The sequence below is a fragment of the Puntigrus tetrazona genome, unplaced genomic scaffold, assembly GCF_018831695.1.
Source record: "Puntigrus tetrazona isolate hp1 unplaced genomic scaffold, ASM1883169v1 S000000150, whole genome shotgun sequence".
Classification (NCBI taxonomy): Eukaryota; Metazoa; Chordata; class Actinopteri; order Cypriniformes; family Cyprinidae; genus Puntigrus; species Puntigrus tetrazona.
In genome coordinates, this window is record NW_025047826.1 from 492,501 (window position 1) to 510,000 (window position 17,500).

Below are 17,500 nucleotides of genomic sequence, written 5' to 3' on the forward strand. Positions count from 1 at the left end.
TCTAAAGGGGTCTAAAGAAAGTTGCATCCTTTTCTCCGACGACTGGTTTAGGACACAGGTCAGATATATATATGTATGTTCACTTATATATAGATTTGTAATATACATATTCATTTTATAATGTTAAAATATCAAAATAGTAAAAAGGTAAAAAGTATTTTTAATTTTGTTAACTTTAACAATAACATTGATAAGTATTATTAATAATAATATTTGCCCAAATAGAGTTAGATTTATAACTATGTTAATAATAATAGCAGCAATAATTAATAATAACAGTATTTTATTATTTGCTGTTTTTTGTTATTCTAATATTTTATTCATTTTGTATTGTTAAAATATTAAAATAATAATATAATGAAAATCAAAAATAATTTTTACGTAAAAACATAAAATTATATAAATATATAAATAAAAAAGATTGAATGTTAATTAATAATAGTATTTTATTATGTCTTTTTTTAATTGTTATTCTAATGCTTTATGTTTATTCTCTTTGGACGCGTGAGGAATAAGAAGAAAGCGTGGACGCTGCACTGCAGGCATTGAATATATAACATAAATAACACACAATTATTATAAACAAGTATGCATTACTATAATATATAGGAACAGTTGCAATACTATGAGTTCAGAAGAACCTTCCCTGCCCCGTCTCCTGGATCTGTCCTAAAGAGAGCGTGTTGTTGTGTCAGGGTCTGTGGCGGGACGAGAGCAGCAGCAGTCTGTCTCTGGAGAGCAGTGTTGGAGAATGGCTCCAGAAGCTCGGTCTGCAGCTTTACGAGGAGGGTCTGCTCCACAACGGCTGGGACGACCTCGAGTTCCTCAGGTGTGCTGGACTCACTGATATAATACCTGGAAGCGGCTGACGGGGGTAAAATGAAGCCTTGTAGATGTGAAGAGTAAAAGGGCCAGTAGATGGCAGCAGGTCACTTCCTCTAATGTCAGGGAAACAGTCTTTTTATGTTATTTTTTTGTTAGCATAAATTCCCAGAACACTGCATAGCGGTTATTAAATATCTTTAAAAATAAATGTCCCCTAATGGTTAGTTTTAGGGTTTTTTGCAATCATAAAATAACGTTCCCAGAACCGAAATATAACATTCTGGTAACGTTATTACCAACCTTTTTTTTTTAGAAATGGTCCTGCTGTGTATTTTTAATGAAATGTTTATTAAAATCTATCAGTGTCGTGTGATTTTACACCAAATTAGAGTTCTGTGGTTTAACGTTTGAAAAGAAAGAAATGAACGCTATCATGCATTTTAGTGAATTTTTACTGTTTTTAATTTTATAATTTTTATAATTAAAAATAAAAAGTTTCATATTATTTAATAATATTACACCTATTATTAAATTATTATTATTATTTTTAATTATAATAATTAAAAAATATTATTATTTAATAATTTAATAATACATGTTTACTTGTGTTCCTGAAAATTATACTTTTCTAAATGTTTAAGTTGGATTTAACAAAAATATTTTTTAAACTCAGACAGTAGCAGGTTTTATGAAGTATAGTATTATATTACTGTATTTGTTCATCTATTGACTTTTTTTAGTATGAAGCCCCTTTCAGTCGTTTCTCTGAAAGTAAAGTCTAACAGTAAGACATTAGCAAGGGTTTCTTAAAAACTGAGAGAATTTCTGAAATATTCTGCGCTCTGAGATTAAAACTATTAACATCCTGAACATTGAAAATACTACAAAACTATAACTATATATATATATATATAACTATACTTTATATCTAATTGAATAATTTTTATAATTAGTAAAAAATTACAATTATAATATTTATAATAAATAATATATATTTTAAATTTTTATAAATATTTTTACCATACAGTAGGGATAGTATTAGTACTGTAGTAATATATATATTTTAAATAATTTAAATCTAAATTAAGTTTAAATTGAAATGTGTAATTTTACGTTCTAAAATTTCTAATTTTTTAAATAAATTTTTATAAATTTTTATATATACAATTTTATATATATATATATATATATATATATATATAAATATATATATATATATATATAAATTAAAAAAATTTTATATATATATATATATATATATATATATATATACTATATTTATATATATATATAATATATATTATTATTAGTATAATATTAAATTTTAATATATTTATAATAAATATTTATATATGTATATATATATATATATATATATACATATTTAAATAAAAAAATAAAAATTATATATATATATATATATATATATATATATATATATATATTAAAAAAAATAAAAAAAAAAATATATATATATATATATATATATATATATAAAAATTTTTTAATATATATATATATATATATATATATATATATATTATATATATATATTTTTTTTTTTTTAAATTTATATATGTATATATATATATATATATATATATATATATATATATATATATATAAAAATATATATATATATATATATATATATATTTTTTTTTTTTTTTTTTTATACTTTTATAATACTTTTTTTTTTTTTTTTTTTTTTTTTTTTTTATACTTTTTCCGCAGTGACATCACAGAGGAGGATCTGGAGGAGGCGGGCGTTCATGACCCCGCCCACAAGAAAATCCTGTTGGCCAGCTTAAAGCAACAGCAGCAGCAGAAATGATCCGGATCTGGACTGAACTGAGAGAACCTTTGCACTGGTAGAGAACGTGGTTTTAATTTAATCCGATGTAATAAAGCTGGTCGTTGTAGTTCATAATATTATTTAAACATGTCACTACAGCCCCGCCCCTCAACTTCCTGTCGTCTGCGTCCGGAGGAAGTGACATCGTCGGAACATTCCTCACCTTTGGTGACCGAAGTGTTAATTATGAACAGTTTGTTTTTCTTGCATGTTTTTTATGACTTTAAAGGAAAAGGGAAAAGCCAAAATCCGCAGCTCGCCGTTCGTTCGTTTCTCTTCGCAATCGATCAGATCTCGAATCTCCTGAGCTTCGAATCTGTCTGTTCGTTCAGATTCAGATGCAGTCTGATTCGTTTGTCTCGTTCCGTGATGAATCGCTGAAAGCAGGACAACGGCTCGTTTTATTTAACAGTGTCTTTAATATTATTAGAATTGGGTTTCTCCTAAAATGCATGTATATGTTCTTGCATAGTTGTTTTGTGTATTAAGTTTTAACATTATACGTTTCTTGCCCGTCGTTCATAATTATAATCTTTTGGATATTATTAACCGTTTAACTCTGTGTTGTTGTAAGTTAATATTGTGTTTGAGTTTCTGTCCTTTTAATGTATTTTTGTTTTCCTTTTTTCAATTTAATAAAAATCTAATGTGCCTTTATGTTCAGTAAAGAAAGGTGTCTCACATTTTCTGGGCTATATAAATATATATACATAAATAAATAAATAAATATATATATATATATATATATATATATATATATATATATATATATATATATATATATATATATATATATATATATTATTTTTATTTTATATATATATATATATATATATATATATATATATATATATATATATATATTATTTTTATTTTTATATATATATATATATTAGTGCTATCAAATGATTCATTGTGTTTAGTCACATCAAAAATAAGCTTTTGTTTACATAATGAGAATATTGTATGTATTTACTAGTATGTAATATACACATGCATGTTTAACAGATACACACTGAACAAAATATATGTCAGGTTTCTATACGAAATATAGTATAAAATGTAAAAATATAAACGTACATATACATTATAATGTATATATAAACACATATTTACATGTAAATACAAACATGCATGTATATATTTAACAAAAATATGTTAGGCTTATTTAATATATTTATATATAGTATAAAATGTAAGAATATGAATGTACATGTAAATATATTTTAAATATATACTGCATGTGTATATATATATATACATAATAAAGTAACATTTATATACAATTAATCATGATATATATATATATATATATATATATGTATCAAATAGATGTGATATATCAAATAGACTAAAATAAAATAGAGGCTGATCATCTGTTTGTTTTGAGACATGCTTGCTAAATAACCAAAAATATTTTCATAATGATGTTAGTATTACTTATATAATAATATTATTAAATTTAATTATTATTGTGTTCCTGAAAAGACTGCAGATTTTTTTCTTTTTCATGATTACACTTTTCTAAATGTTTAAGTTGGATTTACAAAAAAAAATAATAATAATTTTAAACTCAGACAGTAGCAGGTTTTATGAAGTATAGTATTATATTACTGTATTTGTTCATCTATTGACTTTTTTTAGTATGAAGCCCCTTTCAGTCGTTCTCTGAAAGTAAAGTCTAACAGTAAGACATTAGCAAGGGTTTCTTAAAAACTGAGGATTTCTGAATCATGCTGAAATATTACACGTATCATCCTGAACATGACTGAAAATAAAGAAAATATAACAAAACAAACTTATTTCAGCTAGTTTCATGTAGTTTAACTTCCACTGAAACTGATAAACTATATCGACACGAGAAAAGAAGAAATGAACAAAAACTAAATTACTAGAACCTGAAATGAAATGAACACAAAACCCAGAATATCTGAAAACAGAACCCAGAGAAAGAACGTGAAGGAGTGTGAGACGCGGCTGAAGAGGTTCTCTTTATTTTGTCATTTTTATGGATTATATACAGCAGATCATTCATGAAATACATGGCGTGCACCGGAGCCAGGAAACATTAAAAAAAGAAACTACGTCGTATTTATATTAATATTTACAAAATATTTCTCAATAAAAGCCTAGCTTAAAAAAATCATCCCAACTTTTTTTTTTAGTCGTTTGTCTGTTTTTTTTTTTTCCTTCAATAAATTAACTACAAGTGGCTTAACTATGCTTGTTTCTGGGGTCACACACACACACACACACACACACACACACACACACACACACACACTCTCACACACACACACACACACACACACACACACACACACACACACACACACACACACACACACACACACACACACACACACACACACACACACACACACACACACACACACACACACACACACACACACACACACACACACACACACACACACACACACACACACACACACACACACACACACACACACACACACACACACACACACACACACACACACACACACACACACACACACACACACACACACACACACACACACACACACACACACACACACACACACACACACACACACACACACACACACACACACACACACACACACACACACACACACACACACACACACACACACACACACACACACACACTCTCACACACACACACACACACACACACACACACACACACACACTCACACACACACACACACACACACACACACACACACACACACACACACTCACACACACACACACACACACACACACACACACACACACACACTCTCTCTCACACACACACACACACACACTCTCTCTCACACACACACACACACACACACACACACACACACACACACACACACACACACACACACACACACACACACTCTCTCTCACACACACACACACACACACACACACACAGGTCATCTTAAAAGAGCTTCAGTGAAGAACCACACGAGACATTCATCAATAAGACGCATCATTCTGATCCCGAATCCTTAAACGGTTGAGTTCTGGAAGAATAAAAACAAGCTGGAATATGAACATTTAAGATGAGACGCTGATTCAGGAGGGGATCATTAATAAACCCATGATCTGCGGTGAATATTTGGTTACAGCTCGTCTAATCTCATTACAGCTCCTCCGCAGCGGACGTCTCTTCCTGAAGAACTCGATTGGCTTCTCGTTCTGAAGGACCAGCGTCTCTAGACCTTCGTTTGAGAGGAAACGAGGAACCCATTTACTGACGATTCAAGGGAAGCTGATGTCGATCTATACGGCGAAAATCAGAGGAAACGGACCCGATGAACACAAATAATGGACTACACAGACACACACACACACACACACACACACATCAGAAGCGCCGACATGACAGTAAATGAAGCGTCAGGGCCTGTATTCACACAGCATCTGTTCTCAGAGCCGAGGGGGCGGGGCTACGGATGACGTCATCGAGCTCATTAACTATGCACACGGTGATTGGCTGATTTGTTTTTTTTGTTGATTAAACAATTAAATGTTCAGCTTCTCGTACGTGCGTGCTTCATACATGCCAAGAAAACCAAACCGGACGCAAGAACCAACCCAAAGAGATACGACTCAAGAAAGAGCACCGAGCGCGGTTTCATTTAGTTAAAGAGATGCAAATAAAATCTATTTATGGCCTTATTTTGTTGACTGTCTTTCTTGGAGAGCTTCGTGTCACAAACATCTGAATTAATGGTTAAATGAATGTGATATCACTACCTCCCGTGCTCTTAAAAAGAAAAGCGACGCCACGGAAGAAGCATTTTTGGTGAAGAACCGTAATCTGAAGAACCTCGAAAAGGTGGTCATCGCGAGGCACCTTTCTTTTAAAGAGTGCGTGATTACCCTAATTCTACTTTCAGATGTTTCGTGAATACGGGCCCCGGAGTCCAGCTCTACACAAATCCGTGGACAGAACAGAACCGAGACGCACGGAGCCGAGTCTCTAGAACAGGTTGGTCTTGATTGTGTTGGGTTTCCGATGGAACGAGGACAGGACGCCGGCGAAGGGCCCGGACGCCATACTGTCCGCCGGCTGCCAGGCCTTCAGCAGGTCCTGGGTCTGGACGGTGCTGGGCCACGGCGAGCTCTTGAGGCCCTGGTGGATGGAGGGCGAGATGGAGGCGTTGGAGAAGGCGGCCGAGGAACCCGAGACCGGGCTGGGGCTGAGACTGCTGGCCCCGGGGCTGCCCATGTTCCCGGAGCCGGGGAGAGACGCCGTGCTGTCGGGCGTCGGGCTGCAGGTCGACTCTTTAGACTCGTCGTCCTCCGAGGAAGAGCGGTTCTCGCCCGACTTCTTGCCGGCGGAGCTGTTGGCGCCGGCGGTCGCTCCTTTGGAGTTGGCGGCGCGCTCCTGTTTACGGAACTTGGCGCGCCGGTTCTGGAACCAAACCTGAGGAAGAAAATAACCTGATTAAGAATAAAAGTCCTGGCCGTGTAGAACGTTTAGTGAACAGCTCTTAAAAGAACCATTTACTCTTGGTGTAAAGAACATTGTTCCGCTGTAAAGAATGGTTCTTCGTGGAAGAATTGATGACTTTCATTTTTAAGTGTTTCACAACCGTGCTGGAGAGGACCACTTGAGTCGTTGAAGAACTTAAAATCCTATACACTTAATTGTTCTCGATTGGCAATGATCCACAGAACACCCACAGAACCTTTAAAAGGTGGAATAAACCTTCTTTGTATGATTTAAGTGTTCTTCACAGTAAAAAGAAAAGGTTGTTTCCGTTATAGACTCGGGTTCTTGTTCGCACTGATGGTTCCCCGGAAGATTTTAATGCACAAAAGATTGCAAATCTTTCGTTAGATAATTAAAATGTTCTTCACAAAAATGGTTAGCTTAGGAACTGATCGCTGGAATATTCTTTGGGAACTAAAAGTGCCTTTCAGGACCGTTGTTTTTAGTGTTTGTCCTCTATACACTTTTATATAATGTTTCCAAAAAACAGGATTTAATATTGATGCCATTAAAGAACCCTTTCTGGTTCTTCAGAACTCCCCGAACTTCTTGATAGGCATCGATGGTTTCATGGAGAACCTTTAACATCCGTGGAACCTTTTCCTGATTTTTTTTTCTAGTTTATAGAAAATGTTCTTTATAGTCGAAAAAAAAGTTAATTTGAGGAACTGTTCATTAAAGGGTTCTTAGGGGAACCAAATATTGGTCTTCTATGAAATTGCGGCAAAAGCACTCTTCTGGGATTTTTAATATTTTTACAACATCAACTCTATAAAATAAAATTTCAGAACGTGGGTTTTAACCTTGATGCAATAGAATAACCATTTTTTGGATCACATAAAATTTTGTAAAGTACCAAAAGCAACAACCTTTAAAAACAAGTAACGGATGCTAATAGTTCTTAACGGAACCTTTGATGTCAGTCAGAAACCTAGCGTAGAACCTTTATATTTCACTAACGTTCTGTTTGAGTTCATCCCTATACCAAGAAAAATAAAAACGTTCCTCCGGTTCTGCAACCAAACCTGAAATAAAGACTTTTTTTGGTAAATCTGTCAACATTTTTGCTTTAAGAACCTCTTTTTCTGAGAGATAATGAAAAAACGTTCCTGTCTGAATCTCCATCTCTAGTGAGTTCTGGAAGAGTAAAAAAAAAATAAAAACCAAGAAGAACGTTCATATTTAAGATGAGATTGCTCGTTTAGTGGCGGGTCGTTAATAAAACCCTAATTATTGCCAATATTTGGTTACAGCTTTTCTAATTGCATTAAATCCTTTTTCAATCTGAGATGTTTCTCTTCACGAAGACAAACGATTTCTTTCAGCGCCTTCGTTTAAGAGGAAATGAAGAAGTCGCGTCCTGACAACATCATCATCATCATCATCATCATCATCACGGTCGTGATTTATTCCGCGGGAGAAAAAGGTCCTTCGCGCTTCTCTTGAAGACTCCTCAGAAAAGGCTCTTGCTCTTTATTTCTAAGAGCGCGGACGGGTTATAGCTGCTATAAATCAATCTAATAAAATCAGCTCAATTAATAACATTCGGAGGCGAACAGCGCGACAAAACAAAAAGAGCCCCGGGTATTCAAATCATCCAAAATTCAATTAGTTTTGTTAGATCTGTATATGAATAAAAACGCGTCATTTATGCGCCTATATGTTTGCGTTCACATATAACAAGCGCGTGCCCCGAACCTCAGTATTGTATCACACTCGGATCAGAGACAGAAAGCGTGTAAACGGAGACTCACCTGCACCCGAGCCTCGGTCAGGTCGATCTTCAGCGCGAGCTCCTCCCGCGTGTAGATGTCTGGGTAATGCGTCTCCGCGAAGACGCGCTCGAGCTCCTTCAGCTGAGAGCTCGTGAAGGTCGTGCGGATCCGCCGCTGCTTGCGCTTCTCGTTCAGACCCGACGGGTCCGAGAAGAACTTGTAGGGCACTGAAAGAAGAGCGACGAAGAGCGGGGCGTTAGAGAAGCACGAGAGCAGCTCCTGTTCAGAAGGCTGCTTGCCAACGCGTTTCTCTTAAAACGAGCAGAAGCTCTTTTCTGTAGAAGCGCGACAAAAAAAAAAAAAAACCAGACCCGTATTTGCTTAGTGCTTTATACTTTTACTAAATGACTCGCTTCCTAATTCTGTGAAAATTCCATAAGTATGATAGTTATATTTTCGCGCGCAGAAATCTGGACAGGGTGAGTGCGTTTCTGGTTCTCGCATCCAATAAATGCTCTGTTTAATTATAGATCTGTAGGACATAATTAAATTAATTACTTTAAATGAATTTGCGCGTCAAATTATAGAGCATAAATTAATTAAATGTAGTGCCATTTAACTGTTAAAGCTAAGATCCTGCTTTGACTTGGCAGTCGAGACAGTTTATTCATTTATTACCTAAATCGTTCAAAATGAGCTTTACGCTTTCAAATAATAATAATAATAATAATAATAATAATAATAATAATAATAATAATAAAAAAGAAACCTTTGGGTCACGGTGACGGGGTGATCATCTGACACCTGTTATATTTCATATCTGAAGCAGCTTCACAGCTGTATTTTCAACAACGCATTGTACGGGTCGCAATTATGCGTTTTTCTTTTACGCCAAAATCATTACGATATCGAGTTTTTTTTTTACAGTAAATATCAAAACTTAATTTCTGGTTAGTCATATGCATCGCTAGGGACTCCACTGGAACAAATATATATATATATATTCTGACTGTATTGCTCCCCCAGATTGCAGGTTTTCTAACATCTTAACCAGGCTGGTGTCTAGTGGAGAGCGCGCTTTGCCGCAGGGTCACGCGCGAAGAGTTTCAAGCTCCCGAGTGTGATAGTTCTGTCTGATGTGTGTGAGTGTGTGTGTGTGTGTGTGTTACCTGTGCTGTAAGGCGCGGGCTGGTGCTCTCTCAGCGCGCCCAGGGTGCAGCTGGCGGAACCGAGCGGAGCGCAGCCCGGGTTGGAGCTGAAGCCGGTCCGGATCGGGTTGTACTGGAACGAGTTGGCCTGGCTGCACGAGTTAAAGTCCGCGTACGCCGACGCCTCCATCGCCGCCATGCACGAGTCGTACGTGTTCAGATACGAGTAATCCATTTTGTACATGTGGAGCGCGGGCGGAGACGCGAAAGCTCCGGTTGCGGCGTCGAACTCCAGCGGAACGCGTGCTTTTCTCGCGGTATCCAGCGCGTGCCTCTCGGTGCCGGTGCTCCGGTGCTCTGCTGCGGCGGGCGGCTCGCGGTGTGTTTATAATAAAGTTGGTGTCCGGGAGACAATGGCGAGGCGGTGGTCTCTGTTTGCATGACAATGTCTCAGCGCTGAGCGCCTCCTCCCCTCTGCTCCTCCATGCATCTCTAATGCACCTCCGCGTTAACCCTTTCCATCATCATCATCATCATCATCATCCTCCTCCTCCTCGTGGTCAGTTTCCTTCTTTATATCAGCTCCTTTGAAATCTTCCTGTGTTTACAATCTTACAAACAGAAAGGTTTGATTCCGTCCAGCCTAAGCTTCTCTTTATTTAAAGCGTCGTGGTTATGATGTAGCATCGAGTAATATTAATGAACTTACTGGTAACGATATGAACAAAGCTGAAAATCTCTTCATTGCCTTTTTGGCATCCGAAGATTTGGCCACAAAGGTTTTCCTGTAACCATTTAGACAAAAAAAAGGCCCTTGTAAGGCACCTTGATTTTTAAGAGCGCGTTCCGCTCAGCGTGCTCGGATACAACGATAAATAAACGACTATTAATGGCTATTAAGACTAACGTCGTTAAGGCGAGAACGGGCGAGTTTTCAGGAGCTAAATGAATTGTGGGATTGTTTCAGCTTCGATGCGGCTCTGCTCGGTCGCGTGAGATGAGCTTTAATTCGATCGCGCGAATAATGGGCTTTATTTAAGAGCGCGCGCGAGGCCCCTTCGAGTCGGGACTCGAGGAATCATGTCCTCCGATCAGGAGTCGGGCAGAAAGCTCGCTCCCTCTGTCACGACTTTTATCAGCTCGCTTCGATGTGAATGTTTTAATCGAGCGATAATCAGCGTCTGACATATAAAAGCCGGCTTTAGTTTGACAGTCCGCTTCAGACCTGGTCTGGTCTGGATCTAAGTGTATGTCGACTAATTCTCAGACTGGAGGTTTGGGGTCGCTACAATAAGATATTATGAAGAATATAAAGATATTACGCGGAAAGTCTAGTAATACTCTAGAAAGCGTTCCCTAAAAACGTTCAGTGATAAATGTATTTGTGTGTAAATGCGCCTTGTTTCAGTCAAAAGAGCACAGCTATATTTCTAGAAATAGACTGCATGAATCGAAATGATGCATTTTTTCGATATCATGTGAAGATGTGAATGAACACGCATTGAGGAGCTTTCTCTGGATCACAGCAGGAAAGATGCTTCATTCCGCGGCGAGTCTGTGCTCCGGGTCGTGTCCGGGACGCTTTCGGGTGTTGCTTCGGCGGCCCTTCAGACTCCATCCATCAGCGTCCGCATCGCGCGGATTAACGTCTGCTCCGGGACGTGACGAAAAACGCACGCCTGCGACAAATCACCACGGATCCCGAGAGAAGCCTTCAGCGCGTCCGTGAACACCGGGAGGAGAGGAAGAACACACATAATCATCATCATCATCATCATCATAATAATAATAATAATAAAACGAATAGGCGAAAGCAGAAACGAATTAATTAAATAAATGGGGTATTTAAAAAAAATCAAGTCACCCTTAATTTGGTGTTTCAGATTGTGTAACGAATTATAAAAAACATAATAGAAATAGACGATGTGTTATATTCTACTTAATTTGATTAGTGAATATTTATATGCGAAATGAATAAATGGATGTTTATTAATATTAGATATTAATTATAATTGTATAATATGCACACGCGGCGGTATATACAGACCCGTTATATATATATATATATATAATATTAACTATCAATAAATAAACAAAAAAAGAGGTAACACTCCACACTAAGGTTAATTAGTTAACCTGAACGAAATATGAACGATACTTCAGAATTCGTTCATCTTATGTACATTTCAACATCTAATGGATTATTAAAATCAAAAATTGCGCTTGTTGCTGTTAGTTGAGGCGCTGTGGAGTTTATTTTCATTCACTTTTTCTCTTGTATTAAAAGATGAGTACATACCCTTCATACACGCATAACTAAAGGCGCCTTATTAAAGCGTTAAGAAAACGGGGTTATATTCGTATTCATCTCGTAATCGTGCATTAAAGTACCGAGTAATATTAATTAATGCACTTACTACATGTTTGGGGTGGAGGTTACTTGCAAGTAATTATGCATAATTAATAGAGTTATTATAATAGTAAGCGCATGCCATTTTTAACAAAGACACCTTAAAATAAACGCGTAGAAATGGCACACAAAAATAAAAACAGAACACCACCCGATTGATACGCAGAATTATTATATAACTATATGAAATACTATATATATCATACACTATATGAACTATATTATATGTACGCGTTAAAGTCAGTGTTTGTAGTGCATACGATACGCGTTTTTTCGCGCACACATGACACGCATCTACCTTATTTTTTGGCGCACAAATACTACTCCAGATCGAATCAAACCCGTGCTCTTCACACGACCCCGCTGAGCTCGGGCTGTTTGCACCGAATGGCATACGTTCGGTGACGTTCACAGCAGTAACCCGCACGGAACGCGTAAAGACGCGCGGCTTTCTGGTGCCACCCGCTTTCAGACGGGTCATCCGTTCCCGATCCTTCATCCTCTCTCTCTCTCTCTCTCTCTCTCATCAATCTCTCCCTCTCATTAGCTCAATCTGCATTCAGCAGTGATCGGTCACCGGGAGACGCGCGCCTCGCTTTAATGGCCCGACCATCGGATGCGATTACTGTCAGCCAAACCAAACCAACCCAAACACAATTCAATTAGTCCCTCCGCTTTTCATTTCTTTATTTATTTCGTGCTCGGAAAATGCCTCTTTTTTTTTGTGATGGCAAAGCAAAATATGAGCGTTTTAAAACCGTGGCTAAATTAATGGAGCGCGCCGGACAGTAAGTGCACTGGTTAGTGTAACTATCGATCAGCAGGGTCCCGGCGAGCTGTCAATCACAGCCCTCACCCGTCAATCACAGCGTCTCTCTCGGACCCCCGCCCGGTGTTTACACAAGCCCCATGAATGACAAAGAGCCTCGTTACTGTTTCCGTTAATCGCCAATGAATTTTAAAGGTGCCGGTCTGGTCGGGTCGGGTCGGGCTTAGAGCCCATTTTCAAGACAAACACTCGGATTTGAAAGTCAGATGCGAGCGCGGGGCTTTGAAGAGATTAGCGGGTGTGTGTGCAGCTCTTAACGCGGGTGAAGCGGGTTCACTTCTTCGGCAAACTCACCCCTGACTCCTAGAAGACGACTTCTGATCCTCCGCAAACACAGAAGAGAAACATCCCGAAGGAAACCGTTGCGCATTTCATGTCAAGGTCTCTTCTTTGTTAACACACACACAACTGGAAGTAGACAACAAGCAGCAGACGCGCTCTATAAAGCAAGCGTTCGCTTTAAACGTCCGTCGCGTCGCACTCTTAAACGTGCTGCTTATTTAGACGCACAAATAAAAATAGCGCTTTTAAGAAGTGAGCGCGGAAACGTTCTTGCTCTCTTCTGTGAGTTACTGCAAAATAAATAATAAATGAATAAAATACAATGTAGGCTAATTCGTATCTTTAAGAACTAATGCACGCCTAAATAAAGACTTTTAGTACTGTTCAGTGCTGCGTATTTTATCTACCGCGCGTTAATGAGACATAAACTGAATTTGGACGCTCTGAACTTATTAATCGAAAGGGTAACAAAAGTATCGAATAAACCAACAGATATAGGCCTTTTATGAAATGTGGCGAAACCAAGCGTCGTGTTTTTGACGAAACATCAAAAATAGCGTCATGTTCAGTGGATGCTGATGGAGTGTGTTTAGTGTGCTGCGTGCGTGTGTGTGTGTGTGTCTGCGCCGGAGTGTGTGTCTGTGTGTTGTGGCAGCAGCTGGAGAGGCTGTAATGGACAGAAGCGTTAATCAGATCAGGGCTCCGGGGCCCCGCGCGCTCAGAGCCCGACACAACCGGCGCTGCGCGGGACCTGTGCAAACTTAATCAAATTACACTCTCCTCTAAACTAATTAGCCGGCAATCTGCCACGCGAGCTGTCCCAGAGCAAGCTTTGAATTAGGCAGAATGGATTTTTCCCCTAGTCTTTCAAAAAGAGACAGAAGACAGAAGAGAAGCTGCTTGCGCTTTTAGGGCTCTTTTATTTCCCTCTTACGTTCATTTGAGAGGAACGGCTGCGGCGCGTCACGGAGAACGTCTCCGTCTCCACGGCTGCTCTCGGGCATGTGTGGCGCGCAGATGTTCTTGTTGAGAAATCACGGGGAACGATGGGAACACTAGCGTTCTGTTACAGCAGCAGGTAACAGACACCTGATATTATATCCTCCCTCAAACGCTAATGCACTCCACAGCGCATATGCGCTCCTGCCGCTGTCACAGAACACGGCCTCATCATGGTGCGTGGTAAAGGTACGACAAATGGACTTGGGCAGGGTTCGGGCTGTGGGCTGGACGCGTATCATGTGCACGTGAAAACTGCGCGTCATATTCCCGCCAGACACGTGCGTCATATATACGCCAAAGTCCGTTTTTGCTCAGTACCGTTGTTTGGCGTGCTATTTATACGCACGAGACGGAACGCACGAACGCATCCGCTGAAACAACAATAAGCAGGAACGCTTCGCGCAAAGAACCAGAACGAATCGGTAAACTCAACGCGAACGTAACCAGAACACGCCAGATTAAATCTAAAAGCGACAAAAGCGTTCCCAATGGGAAACAGTGCACACAACAGAACGTTCTGATTGAACTCAGTGACAGATTCTACTAGAACGCTTCTCGATCAGCAAAAGCGATGAACGCATTAAAACAGAACGCTTCCATCTTCAGCAGAACGTCCCTGTTTTGATCACTATTAGAGGCGCTGAAGAACCTGTGAGAAAACTAGGCCATGTGATCACGTAAAGTCAGACTGAACTCTAGAGTTACATTTTCAAGATAAATAACTCGATTTCTGTAGCAAAAAAAAAATTAAATGAAGCATATTCAAACATTGAACGTGAAACATTGAACGCCTGTTTTAATGGCTCTTCTATTATTTAACAAAAAGGTTGCTGGTGTTTCCATTGATTCATGAAAAGATTATTTCTTTTAAATGTAAAAAACCCCGGGAAAATTACATTGTATCATTTTGCCAAGGACACATTTAAATGTTCTCCAAACGTTCCGAAACAAGTAGCAACAAAAACGACTTCCGGCTAAAATGCATCAGAAACTAAATGTTTGTGTTTTAACGTTCAGGGGATGTTCGTGAAGGCCAGGCGACCCCGAAGGAACGTTCTGTTAGTGTTACTGGAAGGTTTGCTCGTAACGAAGTCGCGTGTTCTCTGGGACAGTGATAGAGTGCCGTCTCTCTCTCTCTCAGAGTAATTCCTCATCTCTCAGATGCAGAGCTACAGGACTGTAAATGGTAAATCAATAATTCTGTGTGTTCCTGCAGGTTCGGTCCGCCGGGACTCGAGGAGAAGAGAGAGACGAGAGAGCAGCAGCCGTTAAAAGACATGGACACACACGTTAATGGACGAGAGACGTTCACGGCTGTGTGTGTGTGTGTGTGTCTGATACAGCCTCTGATACAGGATCATCATTACACACACACACACACACACACACACACACACACACACACACACACACAGACAGGCATTACCATGAGAGTGTGTGTGTGAGACAGAGTAATGAAAGCTGTCTCTCTCTCTGTGGTTCTAATTGAATTGGACTGTTTGAGAGGCTGGAGGAGATGTTCTCAGTAACATGAGATCTGCTGCTGCAGCATCTTCGGTCCGTTTCAAAACATCACACACCTACACTACCTTTCGGCTTTGTTCTTCCTCTCTCGTCAAATGCATTTCAAGCATTCGTGTGAGTTTACGCTTTATTAGGTACTTAGTAGCACTTACATGCAATAAAACGCACTTATCATGTAACAGTTTGTAACAGACTGATAGTGTTACACAGATGTTACACTTTTTTTTTTATGCCCGTGTGATTTAATGGGTTAAATCAAAGCAAGGTGCAGCTGGTTAAAGTTTACAGTGTGGATACACGTGAAGTACTGTCTTGATACTTTGAGGTTATTCGGTGTACTTATATTTATAATTACATTACTCTGACAATCTTTTGGTTACATAAGTAGCCGTGTAACATTCAGTCTGTAACAAACATGTAACAGTAGCTGTCTATTATGTCTACATCATTACTGTAAGTACAAATAACTCGGCAAGTACGGTTTGTTCTCAAAGACGTTACTCAGATTAAACGTGACCCTGGAGAACAAAACCGCTCAGGACTCCAAAGTCACCTGGAAGCCCAATAAATCATGTTTCCAGCGATGCGTGATCCCAGAGCGTTGGTCTGAGATACAGTCTGGAGCATAAAAATCTGAATATTGAGAAAGTCGCCTTTAAAGTTGTTGGAATTGTTCTTAGCAATGCATTTGACTAACTTAGAAAAGAAGGTTTGATATGTTAACTGTGGGGAAAAAAGCAAATAGCCGATAAAATGAAATCGAAAATAAACCGAAACCCCAAAAACACTGAAGTTTGTCATCATTGAAAGGACTGACCCAAACTGTGCCAACTGCAACACACACACACACTTTGCATTGTGTGTGTGTGTGCGTGTGTGTGTGTGTGTTGTGGGAGGTCCGGCGGGCAGCAGGGATGTGTTTTACGATGCTAATTTCATCCCCGCAGGAAGAGAGTGAATCCCTACATGTGTAAAGAAGGATGCGGAGAAAAGAAGGAATGTGTGTGAGATGCATTCCTCACACACACACACACACACACACACATTCTTAAACACATTCCCGCCGCACGTTTCTCGGTGTTCGACTACGACCCACAGAAATCACGACATTCCTCAACGAAGCCAGTCGTCTTTATTTAGCTCTGTGTACAAGAATAAAAAACAGGCCAACGACACAAAACACAGTTTCTCTTCTAAGCACTTTTTTCGTGGTTTAAGTTAACACGGCGACCAGTTTCGCTTCTGTGACTTTACATAAAGTTTAAGTACAACTCTATATTTAAGACAAAACGCAGAGCAGGTCTTGTGAGGAAAGCGATGTGAACGACGTTGAGCGACGAAGACGACAGACGAACAAAAACAGTGAGATTCAGATCATTTTACATTAAGCTTTCATTCTCTAG

At 38.7% G+C, this 17,500-nt stretch overlaps 2 protein-coding genes across 2 annotated transcripts in view; one reads left to right on the forward strand and one right to left on the reverse strand.

The window, feature by feature from the left end:
* inppl1a (inositol polyphosphate phosphatase-like 1a) overlaps window positions 1-3,337 on the forward strand; it is a 32,393-nt gene extending 29,056 nt beyond the window's left edge. The window contains exons 27-28 of the mRNA XM_043230418.1: window positions 696-829; window positions 2,560-3,337. Of these exons, the coding sequence (XP_043086353.1) occupies window positions 696-829; window positions 2,560-2,659 (234 nt within the window). The 3' untranslated portion in view covers window positions 2,660-3,337. The remainder of the gene's footprint in view (window positions 1-695; window positions 830-2,559) is intronic.
* A 2,499-nt stretch (window positions 3,338-5,836) lies between these two features.
* Window positions 5,837-11,756, reverse strand: phox2a (paired like homeobox 2A). The gene is made up of 3 exons (XM_043230414.1): window positions 10,072-11,756; window positions 8,942-9,129; window positions 5,837-7,118 (listed from the first exon to the last, which is right to left on the reverse strand). The coding sequence occupies exons 1-3, from the start codon at window positions 10,292-10,294 to the stop codon at window positions 6,672-6,674; spliced, it is 858 nt and encodes a 285-aa protein (XP_043086349.1). The 5' UTR covers window positions 10,295-11,756; the 3' UTR covers window positions 5,837-6,671.
* Window positions 11,757-17,500: the final 5,744 nt, after the last annotated feature.